The 21,996-nt window shown below is 45.3% G+C and overlaps 1 protein-coding gene and 1 pseudogene across 2 annotated transcripts; one reads left to right on the forward strand and one right to left on the reverse strand.

The window, feature by feature from the left end:
- Positions 1-114: 114 nt before the first annotated feature.
- LOC120592356 (carcinoembryonic antigen-related cell adhesion molecule 6-like) lies at positions 115-15,146 on the forward strand. 2 transcript variants are annotated; one of them, XM_039849954.1, is made up of 8 exons: positions 115-326; positions 1,234-1,593; positions 5,231-5,509; positions 5,912-6,166; positions 11,067-11,193; positions 11,909-11,961; positions 12,586-12,612; positions 13,654-15,146. In XM_039849954.1, exons 1-7 carry the CDS (start codon positions 263-265, stop codon positions 12,594-12,596), a joined length of 1,149 nt encoding a protein of 382 aa, XP_039705888.1. In that variant the 5' UTR covers positions 115-262; the 3' UTR covers positions 12,597-12,612; positions 13,654-15,146. The 2 variants fall into 2 exon arrangements, with proteins under 2 accessions (XP_039705888.1, XP_039705889.1); XM_039849955.1 differs by lacking the exon at positions 11,909-11,961.
- Positions 15,147-20,939: 5,793 nt separating this feature from the next.
- On the reverse strand, positions 20,940-21,696 carry LOC120592358 (proteasome subunit alpha type-4-like; annotated as a pseudogene).
- Positions 21,697-21,996: the final 300 nt, after the last annotated feature.

Raw genomic sequence — 21,996 nt, forward strand, 5'->3', positions numbered from 1 at the left:
GTTTCCAGAGAACAGAAATGTAGACGTAAGGTAAAAGGGAAGAGGGGACAGGGGACGTAGGAAAGCGAGGAGGGAGAGGGAGGGTCCTGATCAGAGACCCCGCCCCCAGCCCACGTGACCTGGGACGTGCTCCTGCCGCCCAAAAGCTCACAGCACTGGGTAGTGGGACTTCATTTCTGACTCGTTGGGGACACCGGTGCCTGTGTGTCTCTGGAGCTCAAGCTCTTCTCCCAGAGGGAGGGACGGAGCAGACAGCGCACACATGGAACTCCGCTCAGAACCTGACCACAGAAGGCGCGTCTCCTGGCAGAGGCACCTGCTGGCCGGTGAGATGACAATTCCCTGGGGGTGGTCACGGGCCTGGGAGACAGAGACTGGCTGGGGTCTCCTGGGGAGGACATGGCTGTGAGAGGGGACAGTGGGCTTCTGTTTGGACCTGAGGGGAGAGGAAAGGAGAAACAGTAGGATGGGGGAGGAGGCCAGCAACAGGAAAACCTCATGAGCTGGTTGTGGTGAGGGGCAGGAAAACTCAGTTAGGGTAAGTTATTCATCGTTGAGCAGTAATTTCTGAAACCTGGTGGTAATAATAACAATTTATGTAGAGGTGACACCAGGAAAAGCTTAACCAGGGGCTCTACACATTGTCCTTACCACCAGCCCCAGAAAGGGGCAGATACTCACCAGGAGGTGGAGGGCCCTGGGAACACACGTTCATTCATCCACAGGTGTTTGCAGCCTGTTGCAGGCACTGGGGGTGCAATGAGATCAGACGAGCTCCTGCCTGCATGGAGCTCACATTCCATGGGGAGGAGACAAGACAACTAAAGATCTAGATGTGATGTCAGGTACTGTCAAGTGCCATGAAGGGAACAGGGCAGGGAAAGGTCAGAAAGTGAAGATGGAGGGACTTCAGAGAAGGTGGTCAGGGAAGGTGTCTCCCAAGGACACCCCTGAAATGCAGCAGGTGTCTGAGGGCAGTGAAGGGGTGAACCAGGCAGACACCTGGGGAACAGTTTTAGAAACAGGAAATATGGGGATCGGAGGTGCTGAAGTAATGGTGGCCATGCTGCTGACCTTGACCATAGGAGACACACACGCCCTCACAAACACACACACACACTCACATTCCTGCCAAGGCTGAAAGATGAAGACACCTGCTCATTTACCAGAGCCTCATCTTTCCATCCTAATGCATGGATCCAAATATTGACCAATTTCTCTCTTTCCTCCTAGTCTCACTCTTAACCTTCTGGAACCTGCCCACCACTGCACAACCCACTCTTGAATCATTGCCGTCCAATGCTGTTGAAGGGAAGGATGTGCTTCTCCTTGTCCACAATCTGCCTGTGGATATTACAGGCTATTCCTGGTACAAAGGGGCAAGTGTGGACAGAAACCGTCTAATTGCATCGTATGTAATAGGCAGTCAAGAAAATAACCCGGGGCCTGGATACAGTGCTCGGGAGACAATATACCCCAATGGATCCCTGCTGTTCCAGAATGTCACCCTAAAGGACACAGGATACTACACCCTACAAATCATAAAGAAAAATTTGCTGAATGAAGAAGTAACTGCACAGCTCCGCGTATACCGTGAGTGATTCCTCTCTGTCCTCTGGGTGTCGGGTGGGGAATTCTACTTCATACATGCAGGATCGGCAGCCCTGGACTCTGCCTCGATGCCCCCTGCATTGCATCCCAGGCTGGGGGTTGAGCACTGAGTGCAGGACACACACAGTGGAGACACACTTCCTAAGATCAGAGCTCCCTTCCCGGATTCCAGCCCCTGCAGACATTCACCGCAGGGGGAAGGACTAGTCTGATGGGAGCAGCTCAGTGGAGAGAGACCAGTCTCAGTCCAGCCCCTGGGCCCCTCCCGTGACCATGACCCTGAGAAAGACCCTGCAGGGCTTGGTCGTGGCCTGGCCTGAGGGGCCCCCTGGGATCCACGCAGAGCAGCTCAGCCCGGGCAGCCTCTACCCAGACCCCTGTCCCAGGGCTCCTGACTCCAGAGACCCCAGGGAGCCTGTGTCAGGTTGGGTTTGGCATCCTGGGCAGGGCTGAGTGGTAGCAAGGATTTCCCTACTGTCTGAGTCACAAGGTCATCTGAACTGGTCACCAGCCAGGACTCAGCCCAAGAGCCACATCTGGACAGGCGCAGAGCCTGATTCTTCACCCAAGACTCTGAGTGGAGAGCACAGGTGGACAAAGTCCCTGGGCTATTAATAGACTGCCCTGGGGGACTTCGGAGACTCCAGAGGAAGGTCGGCATCCCCAGGAGGGACAGAGGATTGAAGAGGCTCTTGGCGCCTCTTTATCCCCCGGGGGTCAGCCCAGGGAGCCCCTCTCACGGACGCATCAATACCACATGCTGTTAACGTGGGCAGCTCCTCTATTCCAAGCTCCCCGTCAGGCAATTGTCAAAGATTTACGGTTAACACGCAGGTAACATGGCAAGCCTGAGACCGTTTACCATTCATCCTGTTTTTTTCAGGGGAGACTGACTTACGGGGGGTTACAGTCACTGAACCGGTCACACAGACCATGACTGGCCCATCTGAGTCATGCCGAGATCTTTCTGCAAACATAGCCCTGTCCTCTCCTCCACCCCCAGGCTGTGCATGTGCAGACCCTGAAACCAGGTGGGGGTTCACGTCCTTTCTTCTCAAGCTTCCCTAGGTCAGAGGGACAGATTCTGGTCTAGAGACTGAAAAGAAATGAAGAATTAATCCGGTGTTTACTCTAGAATCAAATTATCTGTAATAACAATAAGAATCAGTGCTGGGGACACCTCAGGTGGCCCATCCACACCTCCCTGCACTGGACTCGAAACCACTTTGTTTCCTGAGGTGCTGGTGTCACTCCCGCTGGATACGAAGGAAAGGACTTTCCTGCTCACTCCCCACTCCACACCTGCAACCAGCTCAGGGCCCAACATGCGACACACACTCAAGTGTTCTGATGAAGGAGGAAGGAATTATGGGGAACACATGAGTGAAACGAATGAATGAGTGAATGATTCATGATCTCTGCAGAGACGAGCACCTGGATGCAGAGTCCTAAGAGGTTCTGCTACCCCTGTGCCCTGTCCCTCCAGGGGCTGAGACCCACGTTCCATCCCTCTGACCACCTGCCCCTAAGCACCCCCAGCAGCCAGTCTCATGGTGACTGTGGGGCTGCTTGGCCATGGGAGGGTTTTCCTGGCCTTGCTGGTCCTGCTCTGGGGCAGGCGTGGGGCCTCTGAGTCACCTGTAACCCCCACCGCTCACTGCCATGGACAGTTCTGGCTCTCTGCTCCTCCCATGTCCCTCACCTGACTCCTTCACTCCAGCCACGCTGCCCTACTATGCTGTGCTTCCTCCTCCTGGAAGCCTCCCTGGATTCTCCCACTAACCCCTGGGGACAGGCCCACCCTCTCGGGCAAGAGGAAAGGACACAGAAGTCAGTCAGAGCAGCAGCCCCGGGCTCCATCATGAGCCAGTGTCCCAGGTCACCAGGAGAACGAGCTTCCGCTGTGCCCTGTCCAGGGCTCCCTCCCTCCTCGATGCCAACAAGAGGAACAGGCCACGTGACAGGGACTGGGACCCCTTTATCTGCTCTCTATATAATTCAACCAGGGAGTCAATGGCAAAGGGGACAGGTCTCGATCCCTGAAAGCTCTCAGGCTCACTTCACCCCTGACCTGTGACTCACATCCTCATCCTGGGGAGGCTCCCATTCCTCCCAGTGTCTCTTGAGAACATGGGGCCAGTGACCCTGTGCTGTATGACAGATTTACTCACTATTTGACACTCCTGTGTCCCCACGGCGGCAACTTTACATTGGGTGGTGGGGGTCCCCTCAGACAGTGAGATCACCAGCCACTGTCCTTTCACCCAGACGTTGCCCAAGTTGGATGAATTTGATCAAACTCTAGTTCTGTCTCCTGAATTAGAGAAAAAACTAAGGACCACTAGCCCAAGTAGGGGCTGCTCCCCATTTTCCTGACTGTCCCTAGAAACTGGCGACAGGGACCCGCTTCCTAAATCTACTAACATACACATATCATTTCTCACTTGGTATCGTGCCTCCCTTTATACAGCAGACACACCTAGACTTCCCCTCCGATCACGCCTGTCCTCTTAACAGGCTCACACTCTCTCTCCCCGGGGAGTCACTGCTTTCAAACCCAAGGTGGCATCTTCCTTAGATCACAGTGTGACCCTGGATGGACTGCCGAACCCGGTCTGTGACCTTTAGTGCTCTCTAGAGAGAGAGTCCTCCAGAAATTAGTCTTAGCTCTTTGTGGCATTAATAATTATTTTCACATATTCTGTCACAATTTAGCTTGTATTCAGATTTCTATGTAATAATTGCCACATACAAATGGCTCATGAGGGTCAGATTTTCAACAAGTTCATGCTCCCCCACTTTCCACAAGTCACCATTTTTGTATTTTCTATTGTCTATGAGTATTTCAGGAAGGATTACGTGGTCCTCACCGCCTTCTGCAGTGGGACAGGGGGCATTAAGGACTAAGGGCAGAAAGCGGGTTCTGCTCCAAAGCCAGGCAGCCCCAGCCGTCCCCCCGCACTCTCTTCTAAATCATTCCTGGACTCCGCTCTACCATCTGTGGGGTCACTGTCTCTCGTCAGTCACCACTGAACACCAGGACAGACTCCCCCACCTCGCAGGCCCGCAGCCTGAGAACTGAACTGACCGCCAGACATCCTTCTGGTCTCCCCGTGTATTATTCTGCTCACACACCCAGTTCCAGGCCAAACCACCCAGCCTTCTCAAGGTTTAAGGACAGTGAGATGGCACCTTTGCTCATCGCTAGGGGAACCTGGAAAGTGAGGCTTCAGTGAAAACACACCTGGACCAGGCAGCATAGGCCTGCGTAGCTCGAAGGGACTCGGCACCCACAGTCCAGCTGAGTACCCCAAGTTGGTCAGACAGGTGCCGAGTGGTCTCAGACTCCCAGTCCAGTGTATTTCCACGATCAAACCCTGATACTTAATGGATACTTGAGAAAGTCTGTGCTTTCTCCCAGACATAGGGCTGCTGGCCTTGGGTTCTCTCAGCGCCGAGATCTTCATGCATTTGTCATGTGAAATGCAGGCCTGCCTTATTTTTTGAAGGACTTGGGCTGGCTGAGAGCTGAGAGATGCCAGCCCAGGTCTGATTAAAGATGCCTTGGGAGGAATCAAAGGTCCCACACAGGGCATTGTTCTCTCTGTTATCTACACAGCGGCACTATCCACACCCAACATCACAAGCAACAACTCTGACCCTGTGGAGGACAAGGACCTTGTAGTGTTAACGTGTGAACCTGAGACTCAGAACACCACCTACCTGTGGTTAGTCAACCGTCAGAACATCTCGGACAGCGCCCGGCTGAAGCTGTCCAAGGACAACAGGACTCTCACTTTACTCCGTGTCACAAGGAATGACACAGGACCCTATGAGTGTGCAACCTGGAACCCTGGGAGTGCCAGCCGCAGTGACCCATTCTACCTGAACGTCCTCTGTGAGTAACTTCTGTTCCTACCTGGCCCAGGCTGCCCGCCCAAAGCCACACTGCCAGAGGCCAGGCTACATCCGTCTCTCTGAAGTACAAGTACACAGACCCTCACCACAGACACCCAGGCTGGCCATGGCTTCCTGTCCCAGGCGAATGTGGGCGGTCCCAGCCTTTAGACTAGACTAGGAGGGGACAGGCTGCTCCTGTCTTGAGAAACTCGGGGTCAACCACCTGCCATAGGAAACAGGTTAATGTCTCAGACTCAGGCTCAGTGAACACAGGGGGTTATGGTTGGGACATTTTAAAATAAGAATGACCCAGCTCAGAGGGACAGTGTGGCCCTGTAGAGACAATGAGCTTCCCCTTCCCTCTGATTTGGTCACATTGGCTTTGTTCTCTTTGTTCCAGATGGCCCGGAGACCCCCACCATTTCCCCCTCAAACCCCCGTTACAGTTCCGGGGCAAACCTCAGCCTCTCCTGCCACGCAGCCTCTAACCCGCCCGCACAGTATTCTTGGCTCATCAATGGGAGGCCCCAGCAGCTCACACGGAAGCTCTTTATCCCCAACATCACTGTGAATGACAGTGGATCCTATACCTGCCTCGTCCATAACTCTGTCACTGGCCTCAATAGGACCACAGTCAAAACTATCACAGTGTCAGGTAAGTGGCTCCCTGGACCACTGGCACCAGCTCAGGGTGGAGGTCTGTCTGGTTTTCAGAAGACAGCCTAGGTGTTATTTGCCATCCCGTGGCCATGGACACGAGCAAATCACAAATACTTCCCTTGAACCCTCCCCCGACATCTCTGCAGACTCTTTCCTCCCCTTGCTCTCTGATTTCTCGTGGCAGATGTAGGTCCAGCCTGGAATTTGAGGTTGGGGTTCTCTCAGCCCCAGAAAGCCCCATGTGGTTTCACAGAGGGGAAAAGCCATGGGTCCTCAAGGTCAAGTTGCTTCTTCTATCACTAACACATTCCTCTGTCACCTCTTTCCTGTTACCTACTCCATGTGCTACAAGGAAAAGACAGGGCTTTGAATCAAGTTCACCTCTTTTTTTTCCCAAAACAAAAGTACGAAACCATCTCCAAGGAGGAGTGAGCAAGTTAGTCCTCTGCGCTCCGCTGTGCTCTGGGCTCACCTGGTGACTGACTCTGCTCTGATGCCATCTGTGGTGGATCAGGGGCCTGTGTAGGAGCTGCATGGGTGGCCTGTCCTCAGTTGGCAAAATTGTAACACCAGTTGACACCAGAGCCTCCCTCAAGCCAGGCTGCGTGGAAATGGGAAAAGAGCGAGCCATGGGGCAGGCTCCTCTGAGCTGTGTCCTGGCTCTGAAGTCACCATCTATATAACACTATGTGACACCAAAGGAGAACAGTGAATAGTGGCACATACTTGAAAAACACACAGATTCATCTATGAAGTCCCTTCATGGGACAGGCGCAGTGCCAAAATGTTCATAGTTTACAGAGAAGACTAAGAGTACCAGCCTTTTGAAACTATGACTACTTTACACTGGAGATTTCCCTCTCTGTGATAGTCAGTCCACAGGCCAGGAGAGAAAGTCCTATCAGATTGAGAAATCCTTTAGATGGGAACTTCTCCAGGTCCTAAGGTCATGGCTGGACAGTTCTCATTCTCTAATAATTATTTAACAAAAAGGAAATGCCTTCCCTTCTCTGTGTAAAGCTACCATACTAGAGAGGGGGTCCGATCATGTGGAAGGTCACAAAAGCTCTAGGAAAGTGACCCCCTCGGGCTGCATGTGCCATATAAGTGACCCCTCACCCCATTTTTATTGTTACCGTTTATATGTGGTAAAATATATAAAATATTTACCACTTTTAAGTGTACAGTTCAGTGGCACTAGTACACATTAATACTTGCACAACCATCACCACTCTGCCTTTTCAGAACTTTTTCATCCCACCGTACTAAATCTCTGTGAAAAAAACCCATGAAACATAACTCCCCACTCTCCACCTCAACCCCTGGTAACCACCGTTCTACTTCCTCTCTCTATGAATTTGACTGTTCTAGTTGTATAAGTGGAATCGTGCAATATCTGTCCCTTGGTGTCTGGCTTATTCCATTTAGCATGATGCCTTCAAAGTTCATCCTTGTTGTAGCATATATCATAATTTCATTCTTTATTGAGGCTGAATAACATTCTCTGTCATGTATATATCACATTTTGATTTTCATTCATCCAGCCATGAACTTCTGAGCTGTTTCTACCTTTTGGATATTGTGAATTATGCCACTATGTACATGGGTGTACAAATATCTGTTTAATCCCTACTTTCAATTCTTTTGGGTATATATACCCAGAAATGGAATTGCTGGATCAAATGGTAATTCTTTGTTCAATTCTTTGATGAACCGAAAGACTGTTTTCCAGTGTCTACACCATTTTCCATTCCTTCCAGCAGTGCACAGAAGTTCCAATTTCTCCACAACCTTGGCAATACTTGTTGTTTGGGGGTTTTCTAAACATGTGATTGCCATCCCAATGGGTGTGCGGTGGTATTCCATTGTGTTTTTGATTTGCATTTCCCTATTGATTAGCAATGTTGAGTATCTTTTCATGGGCCTATTGGCCATTTACCTATCATCTTTGGGGAAATATCTGTTCAAGACCTATGCCTATTTTTGGACTGGGTTTTTTATTGTTGAATTGTAATTCTTTATATGTTCTGGATATTAATCCCTTATCAGACATATGATTTCTAGATGTTTCTCCCACTTTGTGGGTTATCTTTTCATTCTGCTGATAGTGTCCTTTGCTGCACAAAAGTTTTTTATTTTTGTGAAGTCCAACTTATCTATTTTTTTCTTTTATTGCTTGTGGTTTGGGTTTCATATCCAAGAAGTCACTGCCAAATCCAACGTCATGAAAAATTCACCGTATGTTTTCGGCTAAGAGCTTTTATAGTTTTAGCTCTTATATTAAAGTCTTTGATCCATTTTGAGTTAATTTTTTGTATACGGTGTTCAGTAAGGGTTCAACTTCATTCTTTTGCATGGACATCCAGTTTTCCCAATACCATTTGTTGAAAAGGTTGCCTTTTTCCCCTATCAAATGCTCTTGGCACCCTGTCAAAAATCAGGATATTTGGAGTACCTTGAAATTTCACTTGAATTTTAGGTTGGATATTTCTATTTCTGCAAAAAAAAAGTCATTGGGAATTGATAGAAATTGAATCTGTAGATAACTTTGGGTAGTACTGTCATCTTGACAGCATCGAACCTCCCAATGCATGAACACAGGATGTCTTTCCATTTATTTATGTCTTTGATTTCTTTCAGCGATCTTTCATAGTTTTCCACTGTACAAGTCTCCTTGGTTAAGTATTGTATTCTTTTTGATGTTGTTGCAAATGAAATTGTTTTCTTAATTTCCTTTTCAGATTGTTCACTGATTTTTGCATGTTGATTTAGTATCCTGCAACCTTGCTGAATTTGTTTACTACTTCCAACAGTTTTTTTTTGTGGGATCTTTAGTGTTTTCTACATGTGACTTCATGTCATCTGTGAACAAAGATCATTTTACTTCTTTCCAATTTGGATGCCTTTTATTTCTTTTTCTTGCCGAATTGCTCTGACAAGGACTTCCAATAATATCTTGAATAGAAGTGGCAAAAGCAGGCCTCTTTGTCTTGTTCCTGATCTTAGAGGGAAAACTTGCAGTCTCTCACCATTAAGAATGATGTTAACTGTGGATTTTTCATATATGGCCCTTATTTTATTGAGATAGTTTCCTTCTTTTCCTAGTTTGAGTGTTTTTATCATTGGAAGGATGATGTATTTTGTTGAATGCTTTTACTGATTCATCCTACTTACTAGTTATAGGTCTATTCATATTTTCTGTTTCTTTGTGATTCCATCTTGGTAGGTTTTGTATTTCTAGGAATTTGTCCATTTCATTTAGGTCATCCAATTTTTTGGCGTACATTTATTCATACTATTCTTATAACTCATTATTATTTTTGTATAATTGAGAATAATTTCCTCATTTTCTTTTCTGATTTTAGTCATTTGAATCTTCTTTTTTTCTTAGTCAGTCTAGCTAAAAGTTTGTCAATTTCGTTATTTTTTTCTGAAAAACCAACTTTTGGTTTCATTGGTTTTCTCTGTTGTTTTTATATTCTCTATTTTATTTATTTTCACTCTTATCTTTATTATTTCCTTTCTTCTTCTAGCTCTGGGTTTAATTTGTTCTTCTTCTTTTTTTTTTTTATGTTGTAAAGTTAGGTTGCTGATTTGAGATCTTCCTTTTTCATGTAAGCATTTACAATGACAAATTCCTTGCACAAGAGTCTTAACACATCATGTTCCTCAACTGAAAATTGAAATAAGCGTACCTGCTTCATGGTGTAGTTTTATATATTTAATGTAATAATCAGTTAAACCCTTATCAAAATGCCACACACACAGGAAATGGTCCGTGAGTGTTAGCTGCTATTATTACCACTATTAATAGCCGCTGTGAAGTCAGATGGTTCTAGAGTCAAATCCCAGATCCACTTCTTACAAGTCATATGACTTTGGGTAAATTTTTCACTGCTGTAAGCCTCAGCTTTTTCATCCTAAAGTGGAAATAATGTCTATCTGACAGGGTTATTACATGAATCAAATGAGGCGCATGTAAAGTATTTAGCACAGAGGCTGACATCGTAGTAAGTGCCCTATAACAGTAGCTGACATTAATCATTAACTTTGAGTTGAATGGTGAGAGCAGTGAAAAGAAAAAAGAAAAACAGATGCAAAATGTATTATAATTGGGTGGGGGGCATTACACACAAAAATCATTGGGACATGGTTACTGACTAAATATGGGAAGGGATAAAAAGGAGTTGAGTGCAAAGTTTTAAACCTGGTTTGTCAGTTTTCATCCCCTGAGATGCAGCCAAGATGGGATGAGACATGCAAGATATTTATTGGGAAAACTGCCTGGGAAGGAAAGTGGGATGGGAGTGGGAAGAGCCTGGGAGAGTCCTCAGACCACAATGCAGATCTGATTGCTGCGAAGGAGAAGGAGAAGGAAGTTTTAGGTTGCAGTGCAGCATCAGCAAGGCTGACGGGGGCTCCTTGAGCTTGAACAGAAATGGCAAAAGCTGGTATCCATCACCCATCAGAGGAAAACCATTTCTCACAGAATTAAGACGATTTCATGTCCTAGATGGAGCCTATGGGAAGTGTGGTCTCTATGCAGAGGAGGTGGTGCATTCTGAACGTCATTTAAGTCCCCAGCACAAGGGAGAACGACCCGAGAGGCACAGATTCATGGCTGCCACACCTGGTACACAGAAAAAGATGCAACCATGACACGGTGCAGAAAGGCCAGGGTGGAATCGAGGCAGGTCTGACCACCAACCTAGAAATACACTGCGAGAAAAAAAAAAGACATGGATATAATCGCCTCACAGCAGCCATCCCACAGAAAATGTACACCTTGGAGGAACGAGTAGAGACCACTCGATGTTGAGAGTTGTTCCCCAGGCCACCCCCACTGTGAAAATAACATCACCTTCATTTATTCTTCCCTTTTCTATCCACGACAGATGACTCAACAGCAGAGAGTGCTGGCCTCTCAGACGGGGCCATCGTCGGCATCGTGATTGGAGTCCTGGTCGGGGTGGCTCTCATAGCAGCCCTGGCGTACTTTCTGTACAGCAGAAAGACTGGAGGGTATGATGGCCTTTCCTCCTGTGCAGCTTCCTGCAAGGCTAAGCGCCATGCTTGGGAGAGGGGAGATTTCCCTCTGTCTCTGGGCCTGGATCTGCTCCTCCTCGTTCCTAAACTCCTGCTTCTCGGCACTAATTCCTGTGGCCGCTCCTTCCCTGGTCTTCAAGCTTCCTGTACCCAACTCTCTCTTGGACTTGGTTATTCCCATCCCCGTCTGGTTTAGAGGAGACAGATCCAATTATGTTCCTCGGTCTCCCATTCAGGGAAACCAAGGTCCAAGAAGGAAAACAAATGAGATGAAAGGAAGAGCAAGAGAAAAATAAATCGTGAGCTCTGTCAACCAGAGGAGGAGGAGGAGGGAGAGATAAGAGAGGAAGAGAATCCAAGAAAAAGCAGAAATCAGAGGCTTCTTGGGCAATAAACAAAGTGAGGAAAACAGCATCTATGCACGAAAGGGAAGGGTGTCAGGGCAGAAGTAGGCTCAGAGCAGTTAAAGAGAGAGCTTAAGCGTGAACATCAGGCAGCAGGACAGGCGTGCGCACCAGGAGGGATGGCGGGCACACTGGAGAGGAGGCGCTGAGAGGAAAGGCAGGGCCGACCTGGTGTAAACGAACGCTGAGGAGCCCCACGGAATTATCTGGGACAGCGTCCTTCCTCACTCAAGGGGCAAAGAGCCTGTGCTTGGGAATAGCAGTCACAATGTCTGATATTTATTTAGGGCAAGTGACCAGCGCGATCACACAGAGCACAAACCCTCAGCCTCCAATCAAAGTAAGTAAAGCCATCACCCAGTGAGCTGATGTATTCTACCACGTGCCCTGCCCCAGCGGGGAATCCTGGATTCCCAAATAGTCCCGCCCCTCTGGGATCTCTGTTTTCCAACCTTAAGTCCTCACACCCTTCTAGCCACAAAAGTTTCCCCTGAGACACAGCCCTGGGGGATACTCACTCAGCCTAGGCCAAGTAAGATGGCAGGCCTGGGTAAGAGGGCCATGTTTCCGGGAGCCACTCCTCACCCTTCCCCCTGCCCCTCCTGCCTCTGTGACGGGCGTGGGCGCTCTCCCTGTCTTGTGGTGCTCTGGGTGCTGCGGGCCTCATTGCCACTCCTTGCCACTGGCGCCTGTTGCTGAGAAACACATCTGGGCAAAAATCAAGGCACTGTGAACTGGAAAAAGTCTTCAGAAGTCGATTGGGCCCTCTGTGGTTCTACTCTGTCCCCTCTCTGAGGGAAGCGAATTCCTTAAGTGATCATGGGCCACCTCCTCGCCCCACCCTCCCACTACCTGCCACCTGCTTCGGCTCCAGATCACAGCAGCACAGGACCACCCTCTGAAGCCATATCTCAGCTCTGCATTTTCATGGACCGCTAACTCTTCTTTCTCTTCCTCAAAACAGGGTCACTCTGACAACTCGCCTAACCAGGTAAGCGTAGCCTGTTTCTTGGCTCACTTTGTCATGTAAATAGCTCCGTGTAGAATGGGTTACTCTTGAAGACACAAATGTGAGATCAAGTTTGGGTCCCAGTTAACTATTTGGTTAACTAGTCCCATGGGCTCTGTAGTTTTCCCTGTCCTGGGATGAATCCTGCCTGTGACTCTTAGTAGCTCCGTGACCTTGGGCAAGTAACTTAACTTCTTTGATCCTCGGCTTTGTCATCTGTAAAATGGGCATGCTGCCCACTTCGAGAAAGACCGACGGAATTAAACGAGATCACAAATGCAAAGCACCAGCGCCATGCCCAGCATGAGGAAGGCACTGGGTCATCCTCCCTCCTCTACCTTCAGCCTGGCCCTGCTCTTACTGCCAAAGGATAATGTCCATTCCAGTGGGTCTGAGGTCTTGACTCCTTTACTTTATAATAATTTTACCCAGTTTCTCTCATCTTAATTTGTCAATGGAGCACACTCGTATACTGAAAAGTGCTTAAATCATAAGTATATCGTGATGATATAAATGTTCACACGTCGAACGTAGCCAGTTAAACAGCACTGAAATCAAGAAACAGAACATGCCGCCATCACCCTCAGAGAAACCCTCCAGTTCCTTTCCTCCGAAAAGGAACTGACCATTATTCTGAATTCCAATGCACTAGATTAGTTTTTCCTGTTTATGCTCTTACATAGTATATCTTTGTATATAAGAGGAAAAACACAGCATATCCTTGAATGTGTCTGGCTTCTTTCATTCAAATCGTTTTTGAGAGATTGATCCATTTTGTGGTATGCATTGGTAGTTGTTCGTTCTCATGGCTGTATCATCATATTCTGTTGTATGAATATCATACTCTATCTCTTCTAATGATCATTAACGGGATGTCAGCAAGCAGAGATAATGGGTAATAAAAGCCCTCTCCAAAGCTAAAAGTTTCAAAGTGGTGAAAGCAGGTAGTGCTGAATCACGCCAGACAAGGTGAAAGCCTGACCTATGACACTGACTTAACTGACCGCTGCTCATGCCTTTCAGATCGATGAAGTTACATAATGTTCCCTGAACTTCAGTGCCCAGGAACCAAAGAGACCAACCTCAGCCTCCCTGTCCTCAACGGCCACAATAATGGTTTATTCGGAAGTAAAAAAGAAATAATGCAACCTGCCCTGCTTACTGCACTGCTGACTGATCCCAAGCTTCTCTTCTCTCACTAGGGGATCCCTTTCCCCTCAGAGAGAAGGAGAAGCCTCTCTCCTCACTTCACTCCACATGAGGCCCCTCCAGGCTGCCTGGTCAAGCTCCTCCCTTCAGAATCAACAGATGAAAAGGTACATCCGGGAGTCTGTAGGAAGCCTAGCCTTGTCATTGAAATCTGGCTAGTTAATATGTATCAGAATCAGCAAATTCCAGAGATGGTTCTTTAAAAAGCAAACTTCTGGCCAGATTATTAAGAAAAATGAGAGCAGGCACAATAAGCAATATTAAGGGTGAAAAAAAAGGAAACAATGGCAGACATTAGACAGCAGAAGGATATCACGAATATCCTTATTGCAAATAATTTCAAAAGTTAGGAATGAATACCTAGAAAAATAAAATGAATCCGGAACTGAGTCAAGGAGAAAATAAGCATGAGTGATCCTCTTCACCAATAAAGAAACTGAGTTAGTGTTTTTGATCCTTCCGATAAAGAATACACAAAATCTAGATAATTTGACAGGGAGTTTTCTAAACATCGAAGTAACAATTAATTCTAATTTTACACATACTCTTACAGCATATAGAAAAGAGAACACTCTCCCAGCAATTATTGTGATGCCAGTCTAAATTTGACCTCCAAACCAGAACAAACTCAGAAAGGAAAACGACAGGCTAGTATCAGCACATACAAATGTCCCACAGGATATATGTCTATATATATATAACCACACTCCGGCAATGAATGAAAAAGATAATGTGTACAAAATGTGGTTTTATTTCAAGAATACACTTAGTTTAACAGTAGAAAAATCAGTTTAATTCATAGCGTTAATGGTTTAAAAGAGGAAAACCATGTAAAATTTTCAGAAGACGCTTTCAAAAAAACTCCACCTAAAAATTCAGCCTCAGTTTATGTTAAAAACTCAGCAAACCAGAAATTTAAAAAAGCTTTCCTAATCTCATACAAAGTGTCTACAAAATGCTACTGCAAATGTACTCTTTAAGATCTGAGAACGAGGCAAGGTGGCCGCCATCACCACGTTAAACTGGATATCGGGGATACGTGCCATGCAGCACGACAAAATGATAAAATAAAATGTCTGAGAACCAAAAAAGAAAAAAACATCACAATGTAATGATGGTATTATTGCTTTATGGAAAACTCAAAAGAAACTGATAAATTAACAAGGTTGATACTATAATTTACCAAGATTGCTACATGTACAATTTGTAATGATACTCAATGACACTGCTTGCTTTATAATCATAAATGTGCTTTTTAAAGATAATATTTGTAATATTGATCTGAGAATAAACAACTTTATGTGCAATCCCTTTATATAGAAAAACATGAAACTTAGCTGAAAGACAACTAACAGATGATAAATAACTAAATAGATGGAGAGAGAGAGAGAGACTACGTTCATTAAATAGGAAGACTGAGTACGATGGAAATATCCATTCTCCTCAAATTATCTTTAGAAATATGAGGGTCCAGATCAAAAGCTCATTCTTTTATTTTAACCTGAGAAGCCAGTTCTGAAATTAAACAGTATAACAAATGGCCCTGAAGGAGAGTCGCAAGGTGGCAACTGCCCTACTATTTGTCACGATGTGTAATCGCTGCACTGTTTAAGGCAATGTTCTATTGGGACACTGGGAAACTATAAAATCAAGAATTACCCCCACATACGTGGAAACTTTCTAACGGAAGTGGCATTACAAATAAGTTGAGGGAAGGAAGCACTTTTCATAAATGATACTGGAAAAATTGGTCACACACACACATGCATATACACGGCCTTGGGGAAGTAATTCTAAATTAGGTAGAAAAAGCACAAAATGTAAAGGCACAAAATATAAATTCTATACTAAAATTAATATCTATTTATGAAAGGACAGTATAAAAAAAGGAAAAAGGCAAGCCACAAACTGGGAAAGCAATGCACAACACATACAGCTGACAAAGAATTATACCCCGAGTATATAAAGGACCCCTACACAGCAACAAGCAAAAGACCACCCAATAAAAGTGAAGATGTCGCAGCCCAGGAAGGTGTGTGTGCGATAGCAGACACATACAAAGAGGGTTGTCCTAGAGGCAGTGTTTGTGTACCCCGAGAACAAAATCAAAAAGCATCCTAAAAGTTCACCAGCAACCAATCTGAGAGAAATAAAATGTGGTTAATTAACACAATGGGATAATACATAGCAACGAAAATGCAAAGGCCATAGCCAGCCATGCATGTCTACGTGAGTGGATCTTGGGAAGGTCATTTTGACTGAACAAAGCAAGTAGCAGAAAATTCAGTGTAATTTTATTTGTATAGAGTTCCAAAGGACTCAAAATGAAATATAGGGTTTTTAAGGATACAGCATGGTTGAAAAATAATGCAGCCATGGTAGGAGACTCTTTTGCATATGCTGGTGGGGGCGAGTGGGCTGGGGAGCTGGGGCGGGTTGGAGCACACAGGCCATGAGGAACTGGCTTCCTGAGACTGAGTGAAGACACGTAGTGGATTTTTTAAAACACTATTGTTCTCTATGCCTTGCATAGATGTTATAAATAATCATTTTAAATATATTCAATATGAAATATGAAAACAAAAAAAAGTGTTAAGTTTTGTGCATCCGCCCTCTTTTTTAAGAAGAAAAAAAACCCTCCAGTATAGACAAAGAAGCACAGAGCAGGCCTTCACCATATGCCCTTGATGATCAAGTGAGTCCTTAATGAATATGGACTTTACAACCAAGAAGCATAACACATTTGAGAATGATTTGTAACAAAACAGGAAAAGGGGGCAATGAGGAAGGCCAGGTGACCAAGGCATACATTGTGAGGACATCGAGTGTAGGCAGGATGTGGAGCAAATGCGTTATGGAACTCAAAGCTTTTGCCGCCTTTGGAGTTCTATTCAAAAAAGAGACGTGGTTGTCCTTAGTTTTATTTATTTAATGCAAGTAGAGGAGATGGGCTTCACATCCAAAGTTCTGTCTCCTGGAAGAAAGACTTAGCCATCGCTTACACACACTATCAGGTTAATTACATGTTGATGTCTTCTTGGTGGTTGGCTACACTTACCAGGTTGAATTCAGGGCTAAGCTCATGAGGTTACAGATACCTCTGCAAAATACTGGGCTACATTTTAATATTTAGCAATAACAGCATTTGGTAAGAACCTCACAGACATAGAGGCTCTCATCCTCTCTAACAAACAGATGAAGAATAAATGGACGCATAACCGGAGAAAGTTCATTTAAAAATTTAGAAGACTCAGACATCCTTATGACTTTTTAGGGATTCAGGAAGATTGCTCCGTGAACCTCCATGGAGAGGTACATCAGAATGAGAGAGAGTTCCCAGAAATTAAGAACATAAGCCAACCAAGTTCAGTGTAGTTGCTGAATAACTGGAATGTAATTGCTGAAAGAGTAACTGAATGATCCAGAAGATACAACTGAGAAAACCAACCTTCACATCAGGGGAAAGACAGGGACAGGACCTGTGAGGGAAAAGTGGCATCGGGGTAGGTGCACAGCTGTTTAGTGTTTAGTGGGTGCCAGCCCTGTTCTGAGTGCGTTAATTCCACAAGCAAATCTAGTCTTCGGACAGTTCTTCAAGGAGGTGTGTGTTTCCCTTTCCAGTTTTTAGGAGATTCACAGGATTTTTGTTCACAAAATAGGGTTGAATTTAATGGGTTGTGCTAAATCTATTGAGCTACGTGGAGAATTATTCTGATATTGAAACTTACTTGTATTCCTGGTATAAACTCTACTTTGTCATGATAACTTTTTGTTTACTTGTCTGTCATTATTAATTCTGGATTCGGTTCCCTAATATTTAATTTGATTTTGTATGTATTTTAGAAAGTAAAACTGGTCCATCATTTCCTTGTCTGGTTTTGATATCAACTACACTAGCCTCCTAAAATGAGTTAGGAAATGTTCTCTTTCTAAACATTCAATTCTCTGAGAGAGTTGGTTGAGGATTGTCTTTAACTTGAAGATTTGTTAGAACTCGCCCAAAAAGACACCAGGGCCTGGCAGAAGGATAATACTGGCTGTCACTTTAACTTCTTTAGTGGTGATTGCTCAATTCGCTTCATCCATTTTTTTTTTTTGAGCCAGTTTTAGTTTACATTTATCTAGATAATTGTCCACTTAATCTCAGCTTTAAAATATATTGGCATAGCGTTCATGGTAGTCTCCAATAAATTATAAACTCTCTCTTGTATCTCCCTGATATGTCCTTTTAAAATGTCCATCAATACATCACTCGATCCCTTTCTCTCTCTCCCAACACCATGGTTAGGAGATGAATGGTACAGGGTGGAGGGAAACATATAACAAAGACCCTCTCCTTGACCAGATATTAGCCAGGCTCCTCTGAGCCCTCGGGTCAACAAGGCTTGACCTTGGGTTTCCATCTCCGCCTTTGTAGAGTCCAGATTTAGCAAGAATCCTGCTAAAGTCAGTTAAGCCAGAATCCCCCACTCTTGATATCTAATCACCCTCTCTATCTGACTAAATTCCTCATCACTCACCATCCCCAGGTAATATCTGCTCAGCCTGGCCTGCCTTCAGTAAGAATTCTCTTAGGTCAGTTTACACTCTACCCTCTCAGTAATTTTCCATCCACTGAGGCCTCACCCTGCTCCTTGGCTATATGGTCTCACTTTTCTTTGTTGATTTGGCATTGAACCCAATCTCCATCACCCGCTTCAAACCCTATTGCAGTAGTCCCTCTGGATAAAGTACACCTTCTCGGCTTTCACAAAGGTTAGAATATTGTTTTCTTTAACACATGGAAACGAATAACTATGATATGGTTGATGAGTGCTGCAGAAAGGGTCTCTGGGGTTGCAGAGGAATCAGTTAATTGCACATGAGGGGGTTGTAAAGGTCCAACAATTTGGACAATATTAAGAAAGTGGTAGTATCCGGGCTTGATAGAGAGTTGGGGACAGGCACTGCTAAACACTGTTAAGGCTGAACTGATCGAGGGTATATGGAGAAGTTCAATAGCACTCAGTCACAATATGTGCATGTCCTATGAGTGAGCAAATAGACTCCTAGACATTACCTTATGGAAATGCACAATGACGCAGCATTAAATATCCACGGTGTTCGTGTTCATTGCAGCCGCATCTGAAGGACCATTGATTCAATAGCATCCGAGTACCAGAACAGCAAATGACAACTGAGCATTTGCTGCTGCTCAACAAGGCTGTCCTTTTCTCCAGCCTGCGATGGAGGTGTTGCTGCTAACCCCAAACTCAAGCCCATTGCACAGTTTAGAGTTCCAACTCTATGGGGAATTTTGGGGTCACCTAGAACCTATATTTGTTTACAAATAAAAACCCAGCACAAGCTGACTTTAGCTGCAAAAGGGGATGTGTTAGCTCATGGAATTGGAAATCTGGCTACAAACTGGGCTTGGGCGTGACATGGTCCAAGGCTCACGCCAACAATCTCACTGCATCTTCTGACAGGATGGGAGGTGGTGGTCCCCAGTTTAAAAAAAAAATCAGTGATGAGAATTGGCAGCATGGAGGGAAGGAAGATGCAGTAAGTTTTGACTTTGGACTCTCCAAACCATGCATCATTTTGTTTCCGGTCCCTCCTCTGTTCTCAGTGCTGCATGCACTCCATCCTATAGACACAGGTGTTGATGATGGATGGCCGAGGAATGTGCTTTAAATTTTAGGGACTGGAGGCTTCAAGGACACAACCGTGGATGTGGCCCCTGGACCCCTCTCAGAGAAGCATCTACAGAGACATGATGCTGAAGAACTAGACACCTTCTCTTGGCAGGTAAGGGCGACGTTCCATATTCTCACACAGCCGCTCGTGGTGGGGACTTCATCTCCTCAGATGTCAGAGGCTGTCTCTCCGGTGTTTAAAGTGCCCATTAACCTCATAATGGTTGGTCTAAAATACAAGGACCAGTGTGCCTGAAACCCTAACAAATAGAGAAAGAGACATTGTTTTTCCCACATAGGTGAAAGATTTTTATTTTTAAGGTTGTAAAGGGATAGTTTCACTGGGTTGCTTCTGAAGCCTTATCTTACTTGTCTTTGAGAGACTCCCAAAATCTTGTGTGGCTAATACTAACTTGCGGTAGCTTTGTCCCCTGCATGTTTGTCCAGGACCTTATGGTTTCCCCCATTCTAGGAAATCAACTCTTTAAAGTAGACATTATGTCCTAGCTGGACCCAGAGGAACAGCTTTGCATGATGGAGAGAGAATCCCCTTCCCAAGAGGCGTGTCTAGGTGGGAATCTGCAGCTCAGAGTTCTGACAGGTGCCACTCAGGTCAGCACTATCCAGGTTGAGAGTCATCCCCGTGTGTGGCTCCTGAGCCCTTTAAACTGGGTGAGTCCAAATGGACACGTGCCATGAATGTAAACCACACGCCAGATCTCAAAGACTTAGAATGAAAACAAGTGTAAAATATCTCATAAATAATTTTATATTGATTACATGTTGAAATCATAATATTTAATATTAAATAAAATGTAATGAAACTTATCTGTTTATTTTTACTTTTAGATGTAATGTATTAGTTTGCTAGGGCTGCTGTCCCACAAACTGGATGGCGTAGCACAACAGAACTTTATTGTCTGACAGTCCTGGAGGCCAGAAGTCCAAGATCAAGGTGTAGATAGGGTCAGCTCCTTCTGAGGGCTGTGAGGAAACATCTGATCCATGCCTCTCTCCTAGCTTCTGTGGTGTTCCTTCATTTATGGCAGCATAATTCCACTCTTCACGTGGCCTTTTCTCTGGATCTCTGTCTCTGTGTATAAATTTCCTCTTTTTATAAGGACGCCAGGCATGTTGGATTAGGGCCCATTCTAATGGCTTCATCTCTTTTTTTCTCCACTCTTTCCAAGGTTTTTTTTCTCCCCAGAAACAGAGGGGTGGAGGGACGACGTGGCCTTCGAAGAGTAATCTTTAACAATATTCAGCTGGACAGAAACATTGGGGGGTCCGGTTCAGTGGATACCATCTTATTTTCCCAGAACGAGTTAAAAAGAAGTCAACGCTTTCTCACTGTGGAAGAGCGGGACAGCCTTTACACTGGAACGGTGCCCAAATGAGCTACAAAATCCCCAATTTCGTCTTCTACTTATCCTTTTCTTTGTGTTCTTATTCCTTTATCTGACGCTCAGCCTCATGGTTTTTTACCAACTGTTCCACTTCCTTTTGTTTGCAAACTCTGGTGACTGTCTTTCCATTCTCGACAGTGTGGCAATTTCCACTCTCTCAGCGGAGTTTGCTAACATCCATGGTCTTATTGAGGACTCTGGTGGCGAAAGCAAGTGCTTACTTCAGAGCCGTTTCTCCTTCTTAGTAGAGTTGTTTTAACATTGACAGAGCTGCAGCGCCCTTATTCCCAATGTATGTGGCTTTCCATGCCCATAATTTCCTCTAGGGTCGTTCTCATAAAGCTGAAAGCCACAGTGCTTATCCCAGACAATGTACAGCAGCAAAACACCAAAGAGTTTTCCTCCAAACTGTGGATAAGCTTCTTTGATATCACACAATGCTGTAACCACTTCTCATAAGGAATTGACTCCTGATATTGTAATAAATACCTTTGAGCCATGAGCCTTAGTTCATTAGCCAGAACACTGGCACCAGAAGTTATGCCTGCCACCCTACAAGCCATGTCCTCACTGAGTTTATAAAGTTTTTCAGAAAAAAAAAAATCTTCATCAAGAAGCTTGTGGGTATTGTGTTGCTCTGCTGCAAGCAGAACACCACCGTTTGCTGAAATTCCCCGACAGGTACCCACATTTCCAGTTGCCTCCATGGCATGTGCGACTTGGTATGAGTGACCTTCTGGAGAAAACATGGTGGTCCTGGAGTCATAGCTTCAAGACAGGTTTTCTGAACTGTATAGTTCAGAGGGGAGACACTGGAGATGAGGTCTACACAGAGCGCTTCATCCCTCATGGGAGAAAGCCACCACTGCTGCCCGAGGGTCTGCCGCCAACTTGCACCTACCCTAATGGCATCATCTTAGCTAATCGCATCTGCAATGAGTATTTCCAAATACAGCCACATTCTGAGGTCCTGAGGTTAGGACTTCAACACAGGAATTTGGAAAGAGGGGACACAATTAATCCATAATATAGCTACTAGAAAACTTAAAATCGAGTATGTGGCTTGCCTTGTA

The sequence above is a fragment of the Pteropus medius genome, unplaced genomic scaffold (genome assembly GCF_902729225.1).
Source record: "Pteropus medius unplaced genomic scaffold, Ma_sr-lr_union100, whole genome shotgun sequence".
Lineage (NCBI taxonomy): Eukaryota > Metazoa > Chordata > Mammalia > Chiroptera > Pteropodidae > Pteropus > Pteropus medius.